The 23,335-nt window shown below is 46.7% G+C and overlaps 1 protein-coding gene across 1 annotated transcript in view; it reads right to left on the bottom strand.

Annotated features, from left to right (window-relative positions):
* LOC115091938 overlaps positions 1–22,284 on the bottom strand; it is a 268,754-nt gene extending 246,470 nt beyond the window's left edge. Inside the window, exon 1 of the mRNA XM_029602302.1 lies at positions 22,148–22,284. Coding sequence (XP_029458162.1) covers positions 22,148–22,173 — 26 coding nt within the window. The 5' untranslated portion in view covers positions 22,174–22,284. The remainder of the gene's footprint in view (positions 1–22,147) is intronic.
* Positions 22,285–23,335: the final 1,051 nt, after the last annotated feature.

Genomic DNA, 23,335 nt, shown 5'->3' with positions numbered 1-23,335 from the left:
GCTGCCGCCGACGCCATCTTGAGCCTCGCAGCCCGGAGGCCGCAGTCCCTGGGCTTTCCTGGTGGCTGGAGCCGCCCTCTGTGCTTCCTGCAGTGGCAGGAGCCGCTGCTGACATTAGAGCCTGCTCCTCGGCCCTGCTCGGCTTCTCTGCTACTCTCAGTGCAGCATGGCCGCTCTCCATGGTGCTGATACTTCCTGCTTCCTGTCTCCTAAGGCGCGGGCCGCGCCACCTTCACTGATTTAAAGGGCCAGCCTCCTGGCTCCACCTGGATTCCTCCCAGGGCATCTCCTGATCTTCAGCCCTATATTAGGGCCCAGCTTCCAGTCCTTAGGGCCTTCGCAAGGAGTTAGTTCCTCTCAAGGACTTCTCGTCTTCGCTTCTGCTGGTATTTCCTGTTCTTCGTGGGCTCCCTCATCGTTCTTCATGTTCCTGGTCTCTTCTGGATTATCCCTTGTCTTCCTGATGTTCCTGATGCCTCGTCTCCGCTTTTGCTTCCTGGACCCTTGGTTCCTCATTGCTACCTTCTCTGGCATGTCATGTTATGTCTTGTCACCTCGTGGCATGGGCCTGCCTTCTTGTTCACAGCACTAGTCTCCGGAGGGTCACCTTCACTTGAAGCCAAGTCTCGTCTTGGCCCCCTACCCTATGCTCGAAGCCAAGTCTCATCTTGGTCCCTTACCCTGGAAATTGTCTCGGCCCTCAGATGTTCTGATGGCTGCTCCATCCATGCCTAAGACTCTGACTGAACCTGTGCCATTCCAGCATGGTCCGCAACCAGCCATGGGCGGCTGTGTAGGGCGCGCCTTGGTACAGGCTTCTACTGAATCTTCGCCATGTTCCGGCTTCAACTACCACGTATTCCTCTGGAGTCTGCTTCACACTTAAGTGTGGTCTGTGACCAGCCCATGGGCTGTGGGCTGTGTAGGGCACACTGCGTTGCAGCCTCAACCCAGTACTTGACTTTGTTCCTGGTCCTTGACCCTGAGTCTTCGTGCTCAAGTTTCTCGTTTGAGTCTTCACATCCCAAGCTTCTCGGCTGAGTCTTCACGTCCCAAGTCTCCTGTCTGTCTTCATGTTCCAGAGACTTCATCTGGCCACATCTCCTGTCCGGCCTGCTGCCATTGCCGTTCCCAGCGGCAGGTTCGAAAGTGCTTGGAGAAGTCGGAGGACCACTCAGAGACCAACCAAGGGTGGTTGGTCTCACTGAGGTATGCAGGTCGACAGGGGCCTGGGCTTGGCCTTGACCCAGACACGGACAGTTTGCAAAGGCCTCTCAAGGCCTCCCTTCACATAACAATAGCTAGAACAGTGCAAAAAGTGCTAAGGGATCGGGCTCAGCTAATCCTCATAGCTCCAACATGGGACAGACAGATATGGATGGCATATATTTTTTTTTTTTTTTTTTAATTCTTTATTTATCAATTTTTCCAATCTTACAAATGAAGCAAGTGGTTTATACAATTGAATTTACACATTCAAATTCAATTTCCAAGAAGTAAACAAATAATACAATAAACCTTGTAATACTGCTTCATAAACGTATAAAGAAAGAAAAAGGGTCTATTTCACTAAAATTGAGAACACATAATTCAAAGTAATAGAGTAGACTTATAAGGAGGAAAACAACAACCTCAATCACTTATAATTCTCCTGACTTAATTGGTTATTTAGACCTCTAATTTACTTTTATCCAAATAGTTTTTCATATCCTGAGGATCATAAAAGATATACCTATTTCCTCTATGTCTCATTAAGCATTTACAGGGGTACCTGATATTAACCTGAGCCCCTATATCTCTAGCTTCCTTAGCAAGTCCCACAAATATCTTCCTGTGAGCCTGGGTATCTTTCACTAAATCTGGATACATCCAGAGTTTTTGTCCGTAGTACAACTTTTCACGATTTTTCAAAAAAGTCCTAAGGACCAAATCTCTATCTACTGGGTGGGTAAAAGATACAAGTAATGTTCCTCTCTGTTCTAATTGCTCCACGGATGGAGTTTCTAAATATGCGGTAAGATCTGTTTCTAAATTAACATTACGATCTCCTAAACTCATCTCACCTTCACTTTTCTTTGAGGGGATAAAATAAATTTTTGATATATCTAATATATTACCTTGAGGTACCATTAGAATATCTTTGAGATATTTTCTAAACTGTTCCTTTGGTGAAATTAACTTCACACTTGGGAAGTTAAGGACTCTCAGATTTAAATATCTTAATTTATTTTCTACATTTTCTAACCTCCTCTTCAACATATATTCAGATTGTATAAATGTAGATTGTACCTCTTGGATTGCTGATATTTTATTCTCTATATCTTTAGTATGTTCTTCTTGTATTTTTACCCTGGGTTCTAACTCTTGTACCACATTTTGTGATTTATTCAATGACCCGACTAGCACTGAAACAGATTTTTCTAGGGTCACAATTGCTTGCCATATTGAGTCGAGGGTTATAATATCAGGTTTATCCAATTTGGGCAATAAGAGATCCAAATTCACCAACCCCGTTCGACTAGCCTGTGAAATCAAAAGCATTTCACTAGTCGCTTCACCCTTCCTCTCTAGATCTTTCGACAAGTCTTTACATCCATGTAAAGGCTCTCCAGTTGTTTCACCAGAACCTCCCTCTACATTCAGAGTCTTCAGATCACTTGACTGATTCTTCTGAAAGAAGTCCTGGTTCTCTCCTGGGTTTGGAGGAAAGGGTGTCACAGGAGCACCTGGGCTCAACGATGTCTGATTGTCCAATGGGGAAAGGCTATGTTCCTCACCTTTCCCCTCTGCGGACCCCCCTCCAGGTGTAGAGGTTGTTGCCGGGGAGAAAAAGCCCTCAATCTTCAACTGAGCAGGGGTACCTGAGGCGGTTGTAGAGGACTCCGTCCTCAGGCGTCCTTTCCGCTTCGTATGTGGCATGATAATTTAGGTAATAATGGATATGGGCTTACCTCCGCGGATCCTCCTTTTAATATTCGAAAAGACCCTTCGTGAAGAGGAGGAGAAAGTCGTCAGCACCAAAGTCTGCAACAAAGTTGAAACTAAGTCGCGCGCGCCCCTTGGGCGCGCGTGGCTTAGGCGACACGCCGGCGGACTCGATGCGCCGCAGTAATGTGGAATGTTAAAGAAGCCTCCAGTCAACGTCACAAGGTAAGGAGGGCGTGGTTAGGCAGCAGCCGTCGGGGCCAGGAAGTGCCCTTACCCCCTTAATGCGTTGTTCTCAGCCAAACTCCTTCTCCTCTCAAAGTTCAGCAAGCAGCTCTTCAATTTTAAAGAAGCCTCTGGTCAACGTCACAAGGTAAGGAGGGCATGGTTAGGCAGCAGCCGTCGGGGCCAGGAAGTGCCCTTACCCCCGGAATGCATTGTTCTCAGCCAAACTCCTTCTCCTCTCAAAGTTCAGCAAGCAGCTCTTCAATTTTAAAGAAGCCTCCGGTCAATGTCACAAGGTAAGGAGGGCGTGGTTAGGCAGCAGCCGTCGGGGCCAGGAAGTGCCCTTACCCCCGGAATGTGTTGTTCTCAGCCAAACTCCTTCTCCTCTCAAAGTTCAGCAAGCAGCTCTTCAATTTTAAAGAAGCCTCCGGTCAACGTCACAAGGTAAGGAGGGCGTGGTTAGGCAGCAGCCGTCAGGGCCAGGAAGTGCCCTTACCCCCGGAATGCGTTGTTCTCAGCCAAACTCCTTCTCCTCTCAAAGTTCAGCAAGCAGCTCTTCAATTTTAAAGAAGCCTCCGGTCAACGTCACAAGGTAAGGAGGGCGTGGTTAGGCAGCAGCCGTCGGGGCCAGGAAGTGCCCTTACCCCCGGAATGCGTTGTTCTCAGCCAAACTCCTTCTCCTCTCCGGATGGCATATCTTTTACAACTTTCTAGCAGTCCTCAATTCATCTTGGGAAAGACCCAATTTATTAACTCATGAGGAAGGAAGTCTATTACATCCAAATTTCCCATTCCTCAATCTAACAGCTTGAATGTTAAATGCTCAGCAATCACAGATGTCTCTTTACCCAAAGACATTGAGGAGGACACATTCATATTTGCCAGAAGGCCTTCAGCTAGGAGAGTCTATGGCTTTAAATGGAAAAGATTCTCCTATGGTATCATCAAAATGCCTTAGACCCATTTTCACATGAACCCAAACATTTACTAACCTACTTACTCTCTCTTTCTGAATCAGGCTTTGCAACATCCTCACATAGGAGATAATTTTCAAAGAAGTTACATGCGTAAATGGAACAGATTATCATAGCAATTTTCAAAATCCATTTACTCGAGTAACGTGCACTTAGGCAAGTAAAGTCTATGGACAATTTAATAGCATATACTATAGCAATTTTCAAAAGCCCACTTATTCAAGTAAATTATATTTACATGTATAAAACCCAATTTTAAAGATGTAAATGCTTTTTAAAATCAGGCCCTAAGAGTACATCTCAGTGCCACAGTGGTTTACCATATTGAAATTGACAGTAAACCTATGTCAATTCATCCGTTGGTATCGAGATTTACTAAATGCTTCTGGCAAGTTGAAACTCCGATGCAGAAACCATGAATGTTGTTCTGTCTCAATTGATGAAGCTGCCCTTTGAACCATTAGAATTGACTTCTTTTGTCTTTGACAGGGAAAGTAGTGCTTCCTGTAGCAGTAACCTTAGTCAGAAAAATCAGCAAACTTCAAGCATTAGTCTATTATCCTCATATATACAATTCTTCCACAGCAGAGTGGTACATCATACCCACCTGGTTTCTACCAAAAGTTGTATCAGCTTCCATAGTAATCAGTCCATTGTATTGCCTGCCTTTTCTCCAAGGCCATACGCACATGAAGGGGAGAAGGCTCTTCATACTTTAGATTGCAAAAAAGGCCTTGGCCTACAATGAGAAGAACTCAGCCGCACCGCCAAACTTCACAGCTCTTCATATCTTACAATCCTAACAGACTTAGCACATCGTCTAACTGGATAATGGACTGCATCCAGCACTAGGGATGTGAATCGTGTCCTCGATCGTCTTAACGATCGATTTCGGCTGGGAGGGGGAGGGAATCGTATTGTTGCCGTTTGGGGGGGGTAAAATATCGTGAAAAATCGTGAAAAATCTAAAAATCTAAAAATCGCAAAACCGGCACATTAAAACCCCCTAAAACCCACCCCCGACCCTTTAAATTAAATCCCCCACCCTCCCGAACCCCCCCAAATGAGTTAAATAACCTGCGGGTCCAGCGGCGGTCCGGAACGGCAGCGGTCCGGAACGGGCTCCTGCTCCTGAATGGCGCCGAAAAATGGCGGCGGCCATAGACGAACACGATTGGACGGCAGGAGGTCCTTCCGGACCCCCGCTGGACTTTTGGCAAGTCTCGTGGGGGTCAGGAGGCCCCCCACAAGCTGGCCAAAAGTTCCTGGAGGTCCAGCGGGGGTCAGGGAGCGATTTCCCGCCGCGAATCGTTTTCGTACGGAAAATGGCGCCGGCAGGAGATCGACTGCAGGAGGTCGTTCAGCGAGGCGCCGGAACCCTCGCTGAACGACCTCCTGCAGTCGATCTCCTGTCTTGTGGAGAGAGGGGGCAGCTGGCTGTCCGCATTCCTAAGGGCAGCCAGAAGTATAAATCTGCTATTGAAAATAACCATATACTACATGGTGGCCCATGGAAAAGTAGCCTGCCTGTGTGGCACTGGTATTGGAGGTGGGCTACATTTCCATGGGCCACCCTGTATATGTACAAGTATTCATGGGTTTTAGAGTAGGTAGGGGTTATTATTTAGGAATTCTAAACAGTTAAGTATAAAAATACAAAACTCACCTGAATGCTGATGCTCATATTATATATAATGCTGTAACAGAATTTAATGCAGGAGTGAAAACAAGCAGAATTAGCCATTTAAAAATCAAAACACTTGACATAGAATGATTTGCATAAGATGACAAAAAGATGAACTAGCTGACTCCATCCTAGTGAAATCAGATATTTGTCATCAGTGTATAACTTGTGGCTCTTCTGATACCTGCTTTAGAATAATTTTCAGATCAATGCTCACAGTACCAGAGCCTATAAACTTCCTCCCAGGGAAATATGTACAAATGTACACTGCTAATCTGTTTCCTTTGAGGTGCCCAAGATGATACTAGCACAGGAAATGATTCACCCATCACCCTTTAAGAATGTGATCCTCCACCCAGATAAAAACTGACAGGTCAACATGAAGATACTTGTGCTGTGATTGCCTACAGCGGTCCAGTCCTGCCATAAATTCCCATATCCGACACTGTCACTTGCATAACCTTCAAAAACATGCACTCGGTAAAAAAGGGAAAATGCTCATGGTGAAATCTCTCATTTTTCCTTTTCAAACATAAAAAGGTATGTGATCAGACTGCCATCTATTGGCACATTCGAGGCATTCCTTTCTATGAGCGATTTTTCCCATTCAAACTATAGCAAAAGGCACAGTCAACAAAGTATGTTTCTTGTATTAACATGCACAAAGTACTACAATGGTTACCCTAATTTCTGTCCGGCCATACACAACAGATTAATATAGGTTATCACTCTTCAGATCAATACACTATCTCATCCGGTGTCCCTCAAGGTTCCTCTTTATCTCCCATTCTGTTTAATATTTACTTGCTTCCTCTATGTCATATTCTTTCATCGTTAAATCTCCAATTTAAAATATACGCCGATGATATACAGTTATTGGTCCCATTCAACAACTCCTGGTCTTCTACTCTATCTCTGGTAACATTGTACTTTAATACCATTAACACCTGGCATTCACATAAAGCAAATGCTGCTTACCTGTAACAAGTGTTCTCACAGGACAGCAGGATGTTAGTCCTCACATATGGGTGACATCACAGTATGGAGTCCAATCACGGAACACTTTTGTCAAAGTTTCTAGAACTTTGACTGGCACCTACTGGGCATGCCCAGCATGGCACTAAACCTGCAGCAGCAGGGGTCCCCCTTCAGTCTTGTTTAAAGCTACAGGAGGTGCCAAAAATAAAATAAGAAAACGTAACGAACCCAACACCGCGGGGTGGCGGGCGGTTTTTGTGAGGACAAACATCCTGCTGTCCTGTGAGAACACCTGTTACAGGTAAGCAACCTTTGCCTTCTCACAGGACAAGCAGGATGGTAGTCCTCACATATGGGTGAGTACCGAGCTGAGGTTGTCTGAGAAATGCACCAAATGTACCCATGATGTGCAATGGGCACAAGGACTTGGGTGAAATTTGGTAGAGGGCATCTTGAACCCTAACGGGCAGGTGGAAGGATGTTGGTACGTCAAGTTGTGAAAAGGTTGCGCAAGACAGACTGGCCGAAGATGGAATCTTGTCTTCTGGCCTTGTCTAAGCAATAATGGGCTATAAAGGTATGGAGAGAAATCCAAGTAGCAGCCCTGCAAATGTCAGGAAGCAGCACCGAGCGTGGGTGTGCTACTGAAATCGCCATGGCCCTCACAGAGTGTACTTTAACACAGTCTTGAAGTGGAATGCCTGCTTGCTGATAGCAAAAATATATGCAGTCTGCTAACCAGGAGGAGAGAGTCTACTTACCCATAGGCTGCCCCAATTTGATGGAATGGAAAGAGACAAACAATTGAGTGCTTTTCCTGTGGGCAGCTGTATGGTCTAGATAGAACGCTAGAGCCCGTTTACAGTCAAGGGAATGCAGAGCCTGTTCTCCTGGATTGGAGTGGGGCCTGGGAAAGAAAGTAGGTAGTATAATGGATTAATTAATGTGAAATTCCGATACTACCTTAGGTAAGAACTTAGGGTGAGTGCGGAGTTCTGCCCGGTCCTGCAGAAGTTTAGTGTAAGGCGGATAGGTAACTAGGGCCTGTAACTCACTAACTCTGCGAGCAGATGTTATTACCAAAAGAAAAATCACTTTCCATGTGAGAAAGTGAAGATCACAGGATTGGAGAGGCTCAAATGGTGGTTTCATGAGCCGACCCAAAACCAGATTGAGGTCCCAAGAAGGGGCCGGAGGACGCAGTGGAGGCTTGAGGTGAAGCAAGCCTTTCAGAAAACGTGTAACGAGGGGTTGTACAGAAATAGCAACGTCCCCGACACCTTTATGGAAGGCGGCCACCGCACTGACATGCATTCTGATGGAGGAAGATTTTAGAACTGATTCTGACAAGTGCCATAGATAGTCTAGAAACTTTGTGGTGGAACAGGTAAAGGGATCAAGGGATCGAGAAGAACACCATGACTTAAACCTGTTCCATTTCTAGAGGTAAGACTTTCTCGTGGAAGGCTTCTGTGAAGCAATCAGGACACGGGAAACTGGCTCTGAAAGGTTAAGTGGCTGAAGAATTAACCTTTCAACATCCAGGCCATCAGGGAGAAAGCTTGAAGATTGGGGTGGTGTAGGCACCCATCGTTCTGAGTGATCAGAAGTGGGTCCTTTCCCAAGGGAATGTGACTGTGAATGGATAGGATCCTGAAGTATTGGAAACCACACTTGGCGAGGCCAGTGAGATGCTATCAGGATCATGCATCCTCTGTCCTGACATAACTTCACGAGAGTCTTTGACAGACGTGGAAGTGGAGGGAATGCATATAGGAGACCGGTTTCCCATGAGAAGGAGAACACACCTCTTGGCTGAGAGTGTTGGCTGTGAGTGAGAGAGCAAAAGTTCTCTACTTTGCGGTTTTGAGGCGACACAAAGAGGTCTATGCGAGGATAACCCCAACATTGGAATATTCAGTCCGCTACTGTGGAGTAGGGGAACCACTCGTGCGGATGGAAAGTGTGATTTAGCTTGTCCGCCAACACATTGTCCACTCCCGGCAAGTAGGTGGCCTTGAGGTACATCGAATGGGAGAGGGCCTCCGCCCATATCTGTGCAGCTTCCTGACACAGTAGGTAGGAGCCCGTCCTTCCCTGTTTGTTGATGTACCATATGGCCACCTGGTTGTCCGTCTGAATCAGGATGACCTGATTGGAAAGGTGATCCTGAAACACCCCGAGAGCATATCTGATTGCTCGCAGCTCCAGGAAATTGATTTGGTGTTTGGCTTCCTCTGGAGACCAAGTTCCTTATGTCTGCAAATCGGCGACATGGGCTCCCCAGCCGAGGTTGGAAGCATTGGTGGTGAGAATTATTTGAGGGTCTGAAGCCTAGAAGGGCAGGCCTTGGAGGAGATTGATCTGATTTTGCCACCAGGCTAGAGACTGACGAAGTGAGTTGGTGATGTGGTCGATAGAGGTTGGACGGACTGAGTCCATTGTGACCTTAGAGTCCACTGCATGACTCTCATGGCCAAGCGGGCCATTGGGGTAACCTGTACTGAGGACGCCATGTGTCACAGCAGGATGAGGAAGTGGCGTGCAGTCGTGCGGTGCTGAGACTGTAGCTGGTGTGCAAGAGAGATAAGAGTGAGAGCTCGCTGTCGAGGCAGAAATGCCTTAGCCTGCAATGTGTCCAAGTCTGCCCCAATGAATGATAAAGTTTGAGATGGGACTAAGCAGGATTTTGCGTAGTTGACGAGAAATCCTAGCGAAATCAGAGTGTATAAAGTAAGACGTAGGGACGACAGAGCAGCTTGCTGAGTGGGAGCCCTGATCAACCAATCATCTAGATAGGGGTAGACGTGAACTCCTTGAGTCCTGAGGAAGGCTGCTACTACTACGAGGCACTTGGTGAAGACTCATGGTGCAGATGCCAGGCCGAATGCTAGCACTCGGTACTGATAGTGCTTGGGGCCTATCAGAAATCTCAGGAACCTGCGATGAGATGGAGTTATCACAATGTGTGTGTATGCGTCTTGGCGATCGAGAGAGCAGAGCCAGTCTCCTTTTTGCAGCAGAGGAAGGAGAGAACCCAAGATTACCATCTTGAACTTTTCTCGGTGGAGGTACTTGTTGAGGGCACGTAGGTCCACAATTGGACGAACGCCGCCTGATTTTTTGGGGATTAGAAAGTACCGGGAATAGAATCCTAGGCCTTGTTGGGAGTAGGGCACTGGTTCTATTGCTCTGGACTGGAGGAGGAGGAAGACTTCCTGCTCCAGGAGTAGTGAGTGGTTGGATATTCTCCACGTCGGTAGAGGTGGGGTCCGGTGGGATGGAGAGAAAGTTCAGGTGATAACCTTGAGAGATTATGGCAAGGACCCACTGGTCTGAGGTGATTGTGTGCCACCTGTTGTTGAAATGGTACAATCGACCTCCCACTGGTATCTGAGGCAGTGGAAACTGGCTGCTGCTCTCTATGCAGGAGTCAAAAGCCGGAAGCAGGGCCCAGCTGAGGAGCTGCTTGTGGCTTTTGTTTATGAGGTTGACGAGACTGGGCCTTCCGCGCTCCCCCTGCTCCTCAGGGCAGCACCTTGTATACTCTGTTACAACATTCCACTCCCCACTCCTCAGGGTAGCATTCAGCCTATTTCTGAGACTGTACTGCACTCCCCCGCTTCTCGGAGTAGTGTTCTCTTGCACTGCCAAAGACCCCTAGGCTTCCCCGTGTCCCTGGTAAGCCTACGTCATACTTCCCGTGCTGTCTCTCTCTCTGTGGCTCCACCCCCTGGGGTCACCCGCACAACCACTCCTCCATACCCTGCCTACATTATCACTCCTCGGGGCCTCTTCAGCACTTCACTATTAGGGGGACCTATTCTGGCAAACCTTATCCACACTCCAGTCTCCTGCTCTTCCTATACTCGCTGGGCTGTGTCACCTGTAGCTCAGACCTCGCCTCCCGACAGTGAGGCTCAGTGGGCCTCCTCCCCATGGGCGGTACATTCTCTCACCTCGGGCCAAGGGCCCACTAACCTACGAATCCTAACAGATTGCCAGTTCCATGGACCCAGCAGAGGTCTCGGCACTCCAAGCCATTCCTGGCCTGGTGCAACAAGTTTCTGAACAACAAAAATTCTTGGAAACTCTGGCAGCAGCCATAGATAACTTGAGTACCCAGTTGGACTCTGCCTCGACGTCTGCCAAACCTAATCCTGCTTCACACACGCCAATCCACCACGGTTCTCAGGAGACCCTTTTATGTGCAGGGGTTTCCTGAAACTGTGTAATATGCACTTTTGCCTACAACCTGCATATTTCCCAGATGTGATCACCAAGACGACTTACATCCTGTCACTCCTGGACAGTAAGGCTTTGGCCTGGGCATCACCCCTCTGGGAGCGAGCTGACCTGGTTCTTCCAGATCTGCCTGACTTTCTCACCCTATTTCATTCCATCTTTGATGATCCAGGTCGGAAAACCATATCTGGGTCTTCCCTTCTTCATCTCCAACAAGGCTCCAGGACTTTGATCGATTACGTCATTGAGTTCAGGACTCTTTCATCTGAAATTCACTGGAATTCGGACTGCCTACGTGCTATCTTTCTTGAAGGCCTAAGCCCGTGGATCAAAGATGAACTAGCAGCCTGGGAGCTTCCTGAATCCATGGATTCTTTGATAGACCTTGCCGGTCGCATCAATTGCCGCGTTCGAGAACATTCTCAAGAGGCTAGAGTATCCAAAAGGATGGCACAGAGTACACCCTGAATTTGCTGCCTCCCCTCTCCTAAGCCCAATACCACTCAGAATAAAGAAGGGGAAGAACCTATGCAGATGGGTCGAAGTAGGCTATCTTCGAAAGAAAAACTCTGTCACCAACAATCAGGGCTCTGCTTGTATTGTGGCCAACCTGGATATGCCATAGCTTCATGCCCCGTCTGTCCGGGAAACTCCCAGGCCTAGCTTCTGCCGGAGGACTGCTCCTAAGCCTGACTTCACCCTCTCCTCCATTAACCTTGCCAGTTTCCATTAAACTTGACGCTCAAGAGTCAGTTGGACCGTTAGATGATCGAGGGGTTAAAGGGGCACTTAGAGAAGATAAGGCCATCGCAGAAAGATTAAATGATGTCTTTGCTTCGGTGTTTACTGAAGAAGATGTTGGGTAGGTACCCGTACTGGAGAAGGTTTTCATGGGCAATGATTCAGATGGACTGAATCAAATCACGGTGAACCTAGAAGATGTGGTAGACCTGACTGACAAACTGAAGAGTAGTAAATCACCTGGACCGGATGGTATACACCCCAGAATTCTGAAGGAACTAAAAAATGAAATTTCAGACCTATTAGTAAAAATTTGTAACTTATCATTAAAATCATCCATTGTACCTGAAGACTGGAGGATAGCAAATGTAACCCCAATATTTAAAAAGGGCTCCAGGGGCGATCCAGGAAACTACAGACCAGTTAGCCTGACTTCAGTGCCAGGAAAAATAGTGGAAAGTGTTCGAAACATCAAAATCACAGAACATATAGAAAGACATGGTGTAATGGAACAAAGTCAGCATGTCTTTACCCAAGGCAAGTCTTGCCTCACAAATCTGCTTCACTTTTTTGAAGGAGTTAATAAACATGTGGATAAAGGTGAACCGGTAGATGTAGTATACTTGGATTTTCAGATGATGTTTGACAAAGTTCCTCATGAGAGGCTTCTAGGAAAAGTAAAAAGTCATGGGATAGGTGGTGATGTCCTTTCGTGAATTGCAAACTGGCTAAAAAACAGGAAACAGAGAGTAGGATTAAATGGACAATTTTCTCAGTGGAAGGGAGTGGGCAGTGGAGTGCCTCAGGGATCTGTATTGGGACCCTTACTTTTCAATATATTTATAAATGATCTGGAAAGAAATACAACGAGTGAGATAAACAAATTTGCAGATGATACAAAATTGTTCAGAGTAGTTAAATCACAAGCAGATTGTGATAAATTGCAGGAAGACCTTGTGAGACTGGAAAATTGGGCATCAAAATGGCAGATGAAATTTAATGTGGATAAGTGCAAGGTGATGCATATAGGGAAAAATAACCCATGCTATAGTTGCACAATGTTAGGTTCCATATTAGGTGCTACAACCCAAGAAAGAGATCTAGGCGTCGTAGTGGATAACACATTGAAATTGTCGGTTCAGTGTGCTGCGGCAGTCAAAAAAGTGTTGAGAGTTGGCCTCGAAAGGCCTTGCATTCTGTTAGAAGGGTGACCTCGAAAGGCCTTGCATTCTGTTGGGAAGGGTTGTTTTAGTGTGCCCTTGGGCCTCAGCCCGACCCCAGATGGATCCAGGACCAAACCGAGGTTGACGGCGTGTTCCACCATGGCTGACGGTCTTACCCTCTGCCAGGCCTGCAAGCTCCCAAGGCCAACAACAGGATGATGTTGGAAGTTGAATGGTCCTCCGACCATTCCGAGCCTTTTCGGACCTGCTGCTTGGATCGGCATGGAGCAGCAGGCCTGGCCTGAGGTCGAGGGCAGACGGGCCTTGACACGAAGACATGACAGCAAGATCGATGCAACGGCATCGCGGATGCGGACTTGACACCAAGGCTGATGCAGACGGCATCAGAGACAAAGGCTGGCACAAGACAAAACACCAAGGTAACTGAAGACATGACACCAGGGTCGATGCGATGGCATCGCGGACAAAGACATGACACCAAGGCTGATGTGAAGACATCATGGACCAATGGTAGATGTGACGGCATCCCGGACCAGGGTCGATGCGACGGCATCAGGAACAAGACGTGACATGATACCAAGAGTGATGCATCGGCATCCAGGATGAGACGAGGAACTTGACTAAGTCCAGACGAGACGAGATGCTGGGCGGAAGGACATTGGCACTGTCTCTCAGGGCGCCCTACTCAGTTCACCCGCGGAACTGAGTCGACCACCCTGTCCCACTGTGCGCCCTACACAGCCCAAGGAGGCTGGTCACAGACCACGCTGAGAACAGGACGAGCACAGGGAAGAATCCAGTCGAAGCAGAACTCCAACGATGGAGCCGATGTTGTCTGAAGTTCCACCAACGGCTGGCAGGACATGACGGCTCATGAGCACAGGACACCAGTCCACCTGCAGGCTACTCCACGCTCAGGAAAGACATCATCCGAGAGAGCACAGCCTGACAGGTACCAGAAGGCTCAGGAGCACTAAAGATGAAGACACAGGAGCAGGACGTCAAGGAACCTGGAACATCAGGAAGCAGAAGATCAAGACGAGACACCAGGACACCTGGACGGGGACCTCAGGCAATGAAGACATGGCATGACGAGAAGAGACAAAGAACTTCATGGAGAAGACGAAGAAGACCTGACGGAGCTCTGGCAGGCAGGAGCCTCCAGAGTGAAGCAACTCTGATGCAAGGCCAAGACTGACTGACGGAGCAGCCCTTTTATAGGGCTGGTACAGGAAGTCCCATTAAAGGTGGGGCCAGCACACTTCCTGTGTCTAGCCCTTTAAATGTAGCAGAGAGGCGCAGCCGCGCACCTAGAGGAAGCAGGAGAGCTGTGCAGGACCGCGGACAGCGGCCTGCACCGACGCACAGAGCCAGAGATGCAGGGCTGGGCCTGAGGAGCAGGCCCAATGATGGCAGCGGCTCCAGCCACTGCAGGAGGCCCCGGGGGCAGCTCCTGCCGCCACTCGAGTCCGGGGCTTGCGGCCTCCGTGCCGCGAAGATAAAGTGACGGCGGCGGCTCCGTGCTGCAAAGAAGGCAGGAACGTCCGGGGACCAGGGGCAGCCTCCGGGCCGCGGGGAGCAACAAAGTCCGTGGCTCCAGCCGTGCTAGAAGGCCTGACGTTGGCGTCCATGACGCGTCGGATGAAGAAGCAGCATGGGTGAGTGCCTGCTCGTGGGGGGACCCGCGGGCAGCAATTCATAACAAAAAGCAAACAGAATGTTGGGAATTATTAGAAAGGGAATGGTAAATAAAACGGAAAATGTCATAATGCCTCTGTATCGCTCCATGGTGAGACCGCATCTTGAATACTGTGTACAATTCTGGTCGCCGCATCTCAAAAAAGATATAATTGCGATGGAGAAGATACAGAGAAGGGCTACCAAAATGATAAGGGGAATGGAACAGCTCCCCTATGAGGAAAGACTAAAGAGGTTAGGGCTGTTCAGCTTGGAGAAGAGTTGAGGGGATATGATAGAGGTCTTTAAAATCATGAGAGGTCTAGAACGGGTAAATGCGAATCTGTTATTTACTCTTTCGGATAATAGAAGGACTAGGAGGCACTCCATGAAGTTAGCATGTAGCACATTTAAAACTAATTGGAGACAATTCTTTTTCACTCAACGCACAATTAAACTCTGGAATTTGTTGCCAGGGGATATGGTTAGGGCAATTAATGTAGCTGGGTTTAAAAAAGGTTTGGATAAGTTCTTGGAGGAGAAGTCCATTAGCTGCTTAATCAAGTTGACTTAGAAAATAACCATTGCTATTATTAGCATCAGTAATGTGGGATATACTTAGTTTTTGGGTACTTGCCAGGTACTTGTAGCCTAGATTGGCCACTCTTGGAAACAGGATGCTGAGCTTGATGGACCCTTGGTCTGACCCAGTATGGCAATTTCTTATGTTCGTATGTTCTTATGATGTCAACATGGTGACACGGCGAGACTCAAGTCCACATAGACAAAGGAAATACTTCAAAGCAAGGACAATCCTCAATTCAGAAAAAAAAGGAAGTCCTAGAGGGACTCATTCAACCCAGTAACAAGGGAACAGATACTTTCTCCTTTTGTGCCCTATGTGCAGGGAAGATCGCTGACCATATAGAAAAAAAGAGTAAAGATGTAATGCTTTGACCAGCTGCGGGAAGACCCCGCTGTTATGCACCCCACCCGCGGTCGTCCCGCACTCGGGACCGCTCACATTCGGGGTAACACAGTGGGTCCCGGTCCTGTCTTTCTCATGGCCCTTGTGAGCCCAGCTAGGCCCCGGCGTCCCGCGTCTGTGATCGCTGAGCCTTCGGTCACATGCCAGGTCCCACGCCAGGTCTCAGCATCCCAGCAGCTAGCCTTTCCCCTACGCACGCGCGTGCGGACCAGCCGCCCTGATATGGGTTCTAGGGCGGGGCCTAGGTCCGCGGCGCACCCTGATTGAATGGATGTTAAAAGGAAGTTCCTGGCCTCACTTCCTTGCCTTGGCAATTGGGTCAGTTTGTTCCTGAGATTGCCCTTGCTCGTGTTCCTGCTTGCCTGTTCGTAATCTCATTCCAGGATCCTTCTGTTCCAGTTCCGTTCCTACTTGTTCCTGCTTCCTTGCCCTGCTTGTTCCTGTCTTCGTTGTTCATCTTCCTGGTCTTACCTCGGACTGCCTTTCTGGTAAAGACCTCAGCTTGTTACTGACCTGCCTGCCTGCCTGCCTGCCGCCTGCCAAAGTCCTCAGCTTGTTCCTGACCTGCCTGCCTTTCACCTGCCAAAGACCTCAGCTTGTTCCTGACCTGCCTGCCGCCTGCCAAAGACCTCTGCCTGTTCCTGACCTGCCTGCCTGCCGCCTGTCAAAGACCTCTGCCTGTTCTTCGACCCTGCCTGATGTCTGGATCTCGACCCTTGCTTCGTTGACTACTCCTAGGACTGATTCTTGGACTTGACCTTGCTCGCCTGACCTTGCTTGATTCTGGCTCTGTCCCTATCCTTGTCATCACCAACACTCTTCTGGTTCGCTCATCTCTAACCTGTTTCCAGCCTTGAACCCGATACTGCTTTTCCAGTCCCTGTGGGCACGCCAGAGTCAGACTCTCCCAAGAGAACCTGCGAGGCCCACCTAAGTCCCAGCGGCCCGGGTCCCTACGGGCTCCTCCCGGGGGGACCTCAGGCTTCCAATGGTGAAGATCTACACTGCCTCTGTCTGTGTGTAATTTAATATATTTATATATTAATTTGTGCCTGTTTTTTATATTTTTATATTCTTATACAATCATACAATTGATATAATTGATGACGTTTTCTGTGTATTGTTTTAAATTACTGAGATTTTATAGCCTCCTATTTTTTATGCAAAATGTTTTCAGTATTTTTTTAAATATCGCTTATATAGAGTAATATTCATCCTCCCATCTTTAAGCATAAGAAATATGTAGGTATGTACAATTTAATATAATTATATATTAATTGTTTATATATTTATACGATATTTTTGATCAATTATATTGCTATTATATGCCATACCATAATGCCTGGTGGTTGTCTTGGATGCCTTTATTTTGGGTTATAGCACTTTTCAGTTGAAGGGCTTTTAATTTCTCACTCTCAGCTGCCCTGTAATGGAGTGCGGTTTTGGCGCGAAATGAGTGTATTTAAATGGCAGGCACAGCGCAGGTTGATAGTACACTTCCGGTTAGAAGCGATCGTGTCAACGCATCTAAACTTGTGGTGGTAAGTTTCTATTATAAGCTGTTAGTAATATGATGTCGCATAGTAATGTAGTGCAGGGGAATAGGCAGTCCACCATGAGAGACAGCAGGTTTTAGTTCAGTCCTTTTGTTTCAAGCTATTTTTATTTCCATTTTTAGTGTTTGTATATCCAGGTTCCTACCTTGTTTTTTTAGTGACTGCCAGGCTTCAATTTTAATATATTTTCATGCTGACCCGATTAGTTATTTAAATTGATTTTTGGTTTTGGTGAGCTGTTATGCTGTTTCTTTATATTTTTAAGAACTAAATTCTCTATTGTCCTTGTTTTATCTGTTTTTAAAGAGGGGTTGATTTGGCGCAGATTTAAGTAACAAATAGCTGCGCTGGCCACAGCACAATTAGTTGAGAAGTATCTTTTCAGTATGCTTAATCCCCTTCCTTTAATTTTAGTAAATTGATGGTTTTTGTATAAGAAGAGGTTGACACAATATCCTTACCTTAAATTTGGCTTTTAGGAAAACTCTGTGAGTGGTAGATTGTTTTTTATAGTATTTCAACTTATATGTTCATGTTCCTGCTTGCCTGTTCCTAGTCTCGTTCCAGGATCCTTCTGTTCCAGTTCCGTTCCTGCTTGTTCCTGCTTCCTTGCCCTGCTTGTTCCTGTCTTTGTTGTTCGTCTTCCTGGTCTTACCTTGGACTGCCTTTCTGGTAAAGACCTCAGCTTGTTCCTGACCTGCCTGCCTGCCTGCTGCCTGCCAAAGACCTCTGCTTGTTCCTGACCTGCCTGCCGCCTGCCCACGACCTCTGCCTATTCTTCGACCCTTCCTGACCTCTGGATCTCGACCCTTGCTTCATTGACCACTCCTCGGACTGATTCTTGAACTTGACCTTGCTCGCCTGACCTTGCTTGATTCTGGCTCTGTCCCTAGCCTTGTCATCACCAACAGTCTTATGATTCGCTCATCTCCAACCTGTTTCCAGCCTCGAACCCGATAGCGCTCTTCCAGTCCCTGTGGGCATGCCGGACTCAGTCCCAGCAGCCCAGGTCCCTACGGGCTCCTCCCAGGGGGAGCTCAGGCTTCCAGTGGTGAAGATCTACACAGCCTCTGTCTCCTTCAGTGCTGCGCCCCCTGTGGTCAGTTCCCATACTGCCTCAGGCCAGGGGTCCACCCCTGAACGCAACACCCGCGACCAGCCGCACTTAGCACATGCACCACCAAGGGCTCAGGACACTGTCAAAATCTACACATGGCTGGGATGCCGTCATCACAAACCAGGCCTGTCAAGCCATGCCTCCCACCTCCTAGCTTTCTAGGACCCATGGCAGGAAAGTCCTGCTGGTCCTCCATCAATGATGTCAGCACAGCTGGGAATTTAAACCCCAGCTGTGCTCCAGCCCAGTGCCTCATCTGTGCAGCTGGGTATTTAAACCGCAGCTGTGCTCCAGCCCAGTGCCTCAGCAACAGGTCCCTCTGCCTTCTAGTGCATGTTGCTAGTATTCTTCCTGTACCTTGCCTCTTTGTTGCTTCCTTGCTTCCCCGTTGCTTTGCCCTACCCTGTTTCAGTTGTCCTGCTTGTGTCTTGACCCTGTACCTTGTCTTGCCCTGTCTATTTATCTCTGCTTGACTCCTGGTACCGACCTCTGCTTTGGATCCTGACTACTCTCTTGTCTGCCACCTGGTATTCACCTCTGCTATGTACCCTGACTACTCTCTTACCTGCCACCTGCTACTAACCTCTATTATGGACCCCAGCTTTTTCTTGTACTTCTGTCTGTCCTGATCTTGGCTAGGATTCTAACACTGTCTCTTGCTGCCAGCTCAGCCTTGGCTTGTACCTGGATCCTAACTCCTCGCTGCCAGCCCTGACCTCTGTGCATACCTTGACTCTATCTGACTGGTTCTTAAGGACACTCACCTAAGTCCTTTTGGTCCCTAGACCCTGAGGGCTCAACCTGCAGGAAACGGGGCTGGTATAAATGAAGCACCAGCTCCAGTTCCAGCAAGGGCGTGTCCACCAGCTGTCAGCGAGTGCCTAGTAGGTTTGCCTACTAGGATGCATCAACCACACCACAGTCCAAGGGTTCACATCCATGACAAAAGCGCTCTTGGGAGGAATGGGTAAGGTTATAGAAGAATCCCCCCTTGCAGGCATGGTCCTACTGTAAGGCAGAGGACCACATAGTCAAAGAGTGCTCGTGGCTAGAAGACATAGTATGCAAGCATAAACTAGCAGAACAGTGCAAAATGGAACAGGTTGCTCAGAGCGGTCCCAAGAATGAGAATGAAAAGTGGGAACAGGAATGGGCAAAACTTAAAAGCTGTAACTTGGCAGATATCCTACATTGGGAACTTAAGGAATTTGTGATCCAGGTGGAGTTGGATGAAGTTCCCACCCAGGCCCTGGTAGATAGGGTGTAGTAAGTCACTTGTTCGTAGGAGCATGGTCAAGACAGAGGCTATCAATGAGAAAAAGAAAGCGACACTGGGCTGTGGACATGGCGACAGACAGCAGTACCCCACCAGTCAGATCCTGCTGACAATGCCAGCAAGACAACTGTTATGGAAGTAGGGCACTCCCTGAGCACTCTTATTCATTGGGTTTAGGATGCAATTATACTCGGTTTAAAATCCTGTGGGCTCAGCTTATGGGCAATCGAACCAGATTAGAGGGCTTGTCATTCCGCAAGTCCGAAACCAGTTTCCCAGATGAGTTGGGAAAGGGAAACTATAAACGGATTATATAGCCCCAGCATATGGCAGAGAATGATAAGAGGAACAGGGGTTTTCTTAAGAGTATACATGTAATAAGGGAAAGTGTTCAACCTAATAAGTTTGAACTGAGGAGGATGATATGTGAAGGAATATACACAAGAAAACCCCAAAATATCTTAAAGGACTGGATCCAGAGATCTGATCTGGTCCACTTTAAGCCGTAGATGACAGGGAATCATGGTCTGAGTGGAACCTGCTTGGAAGCTGTACATCTAGCTGAGCCCAGGAAGGGAGGCCCCAGGGAATGAAAGAACCTAGAAGAGGCCCAGGCCGAGAGACTGTAAGTGTTCAAATACTTTTGTTTATAAGCTGCACAGGTATGCAGAGCTGTTTCTTTTTTTATTATCTATTAATAAAAGTGCACGGAAAACAAGTCAGAGCCTAGCCTGCGTCTATTCTCTGGCTATTCTGATGGCACACAGTGGCACAGGGAGGAAAACAAGAAAATAAGATTTCAAAGAAACTGAATGAGAAGGCAGAGAGGAATTAGGAAACAGCCAAGAGAAAGCGCAGATAGGGGATCAATTCAAACTAAAACCCTAGATATATATATATATATATATATAAAGGCAGAAAAAGATTGTATGGCCCATCTAGTCTACCCATCCAACTAATTTAGCTTTACAATTCCCATCACTCCCTCAGAGATCCCTTGTATTTATCCCATGCTTTCTTGACTTCAGATGCCATTTTTGTCTCCACCACTGCCATGCATCTATTACCCTCTCTATAAAGAAATGCTTCCTAAGATTACTCGAGTCTACCCCCTTTCAACCTCATCCCATGATCCTTTGTTTATTTGAAGTTTAGTGAAGATTTCTGTGCTAGTTGGAATGGATCAAATAGTGGAGGCAGGTGCTATCTGCCCTTTTCTTCAGTACTGCAGTCATTGGGGTAAATAAGATATTTTTCTAGAAGGATGGGGAATGAGGAGGAGATTGTGGTGGCATATGATGCAATGGACTGAAAATCTCTCTTAAAAATTGCTCCCACTTGGCAGCACCAATATTTAGAAGGGCTGGGGGTTAGGGCTTAAACTGAGAGGGAACACCATTTCCCTTGTTGGCAAAAATAAAAAAAAAAAAAACAAAAAAAACTTTCCCTGTAATATCCCACAGAAGTTAGCAGTTATCTCTAGGGTTTCCAAACGGAGGGTGGAAAGCATCAAATGTAGCTGTAGCTCTGGAGCTGGGAAGATGCTGACTTCTGAACTCTAGGGCTCAGGGCATGCAGGTGGCTGAGTGTCTTATGTGCAACTATGAGACTAGCTCTGGCCTGGAATCAGTGAGTGCTGGGAGGGGTGCTGCAGGGGATGGGAAGGCAGGAGCAGTTCCAGATAGAAGATGTGCTTGCCCTCAGGCATGGCAGAGAGGAGTGGGAATCACAAATTGAGGGATGGGAATAGATTCACTCCAGGACTGATATTTTTGGAATTTCACTGGGCACTCTTTCATTTTATTTATTAAAATTGTACATTCCACCTGTAAAAACATGTGATGCTTACAGTGAACTCCATTTACCTCCATCCTCTGTTTCCTATTATTCAATCAGTTTTTAACCCAGTTTACCATAATAGGAATTAGCTCCAAGCTATCCAGACTGTTAACGAGACTCCTGTGTGGAAAAGTGTCAAAAGCTTAAATAAAATCATGATGGACCACGACCTGTAGTTTTTCCTGATGAAAGTCCTTAGTCATGCAGCCAAAGAATGAAATCAGGTTTACTTGGTGAAACCATGCGACTCTGGATCTTGTAATCTGCTGGGTCCAAGATACTATCCCTTCCTGAGAAATATATTGCTTAAATTGGAGGGGCAGATTATTCTCTTTGATTCCCCTTCTTTTTTTAATTAGCAACCTCAAAACCTGGTCTTACTCTAAGTATACGAGTCACAGGAGAATTTGTTATAGCACAGTTAACCAAACGTTACTCTAATTTTGCCAGTTGACAAACTATGGAACCAGCTGCAAGATACTCACTTGCCTCACTAGCTGCAAGTAGCTCACACTAGCTCAGATAGCTACAAGATACTCACTAGCAGACTTTTATCTAGTAAAAAAATATACAACACTATGAGTAACTGCACGGAACATAAAAACTCAATAAATGCTGATTTCTTAGGTTGTCTCCAGTCTTCTGACTTAGTAAATATTTGCCCTCAGGGTTAAATGACCTATATTTTTTCTAAATAGTACTGGCATTGTCAAAATGGTGTTTTTAAAATATACATACCTGCTTTTATGAAGGAGAGTTTCCATGACACTTTTCTACAGTATTAAACTACTGGCTGCAACCACTGACTGCTCAACAAGATATTGGAAAAGGAGCTTCTTGCCCACAGCACTGTAAAAATGCCTACGAAACAAATAACTTGCTCTTAATGCCTCAGCCTGGTAACAGACTCCAGCAGTATGTACTAAACAATATTATCAGTATTTTAGAACAGGGAGTTTCAAATTCCACAGCTGAGTGAGGTATTGGTTTATTTACCATTAAAGAAACTAAACTATATTGTTGCTATGTTGATATTTACCAAAGAAGTGCATCCATTTTTCTGATTTATTTGTTGTGTACATACTTTGCCTTTTTCCGTTTCTGGACTGAAGCCAATGTTATCCAAGGGTGAGTTAATAATAAAGTTTACTTAACCCTTCCAAATGCCATTCCAGTGAGTGCTGAATGCTTGCAAACAAGGCTGACTTCAATGACTTGAATGAGACGGTATATACTGACGTGTATGCCAAATAGGGTCTTCCAAAAATTAGTTTGAAAATGCTTATTAAGGTATTTCAGGCATGTTTTCTCTGTTGGTTTCTATTGTCTGTGAAATGTAATAGTAATTCTTTTTCACCATAGCACAAGTTTACTAAAATCTATGATATGTTCACTACTATTAGGACTAAAACTTTAGGATGGTATCATATATTTAAATCTATAACCAAAGAATCCTCATACACACACAATCAATACCATCGACGTGGCCAATCATAATAGACACTTCTGGCTGTCAACAAAAAGCCTTCATCTGTCTTATGCTTAATCATCGACCAAAGTTCATTTTTTTCTTTTTTTAATTTGCAAACTTCAATACTTTAATGCATGGGTACTTGTCTTAATAGCATTACTGTTGTAGAAACCCCGACACGGAGCCGTGTTTTGGAGACCTGCATCAGGGAGTACACGTTCTTCAAATGGAGTCGCAATATGACTGCAAAAAAGTCAAGGTCACCGTATCAGGGTTTCTACGACAGTAATGCTATTAAGATAAGTACTCAAGCATTAGAATATTTAAGTATTTAAAGGGGTTACTTTCTAACCCTATTGCACGCGAAAAGTCCCTTTTCGCGTGCAATAGCTAGATCGGGGTGGCGTTGGCACCGGAAGAGGAGGAGTCGGGGCGGCGTCAGGGCGGACGCTGCG

The sequence above is a fragment of the Rhinatrema bivittatum genome, chromosome 5 (genome assembly GCF_901001135.1).
Source record: "Rhinatrema bivittatum chromosome 5, aRhiBiv1.1, whole genome shotgun sequence".
NCBI lineage: Eukaryota > Metazoa > Chordata > Amphibia > Gymnophiona > Rhinatrematidae > Rhinatrema > Rhinatrema bivittatum.
The sequence above is the reverse complement of the archived record's forward strand: the minus strand, read 5'-3'. Positions and strand labels throughout refer to the sequence as shown.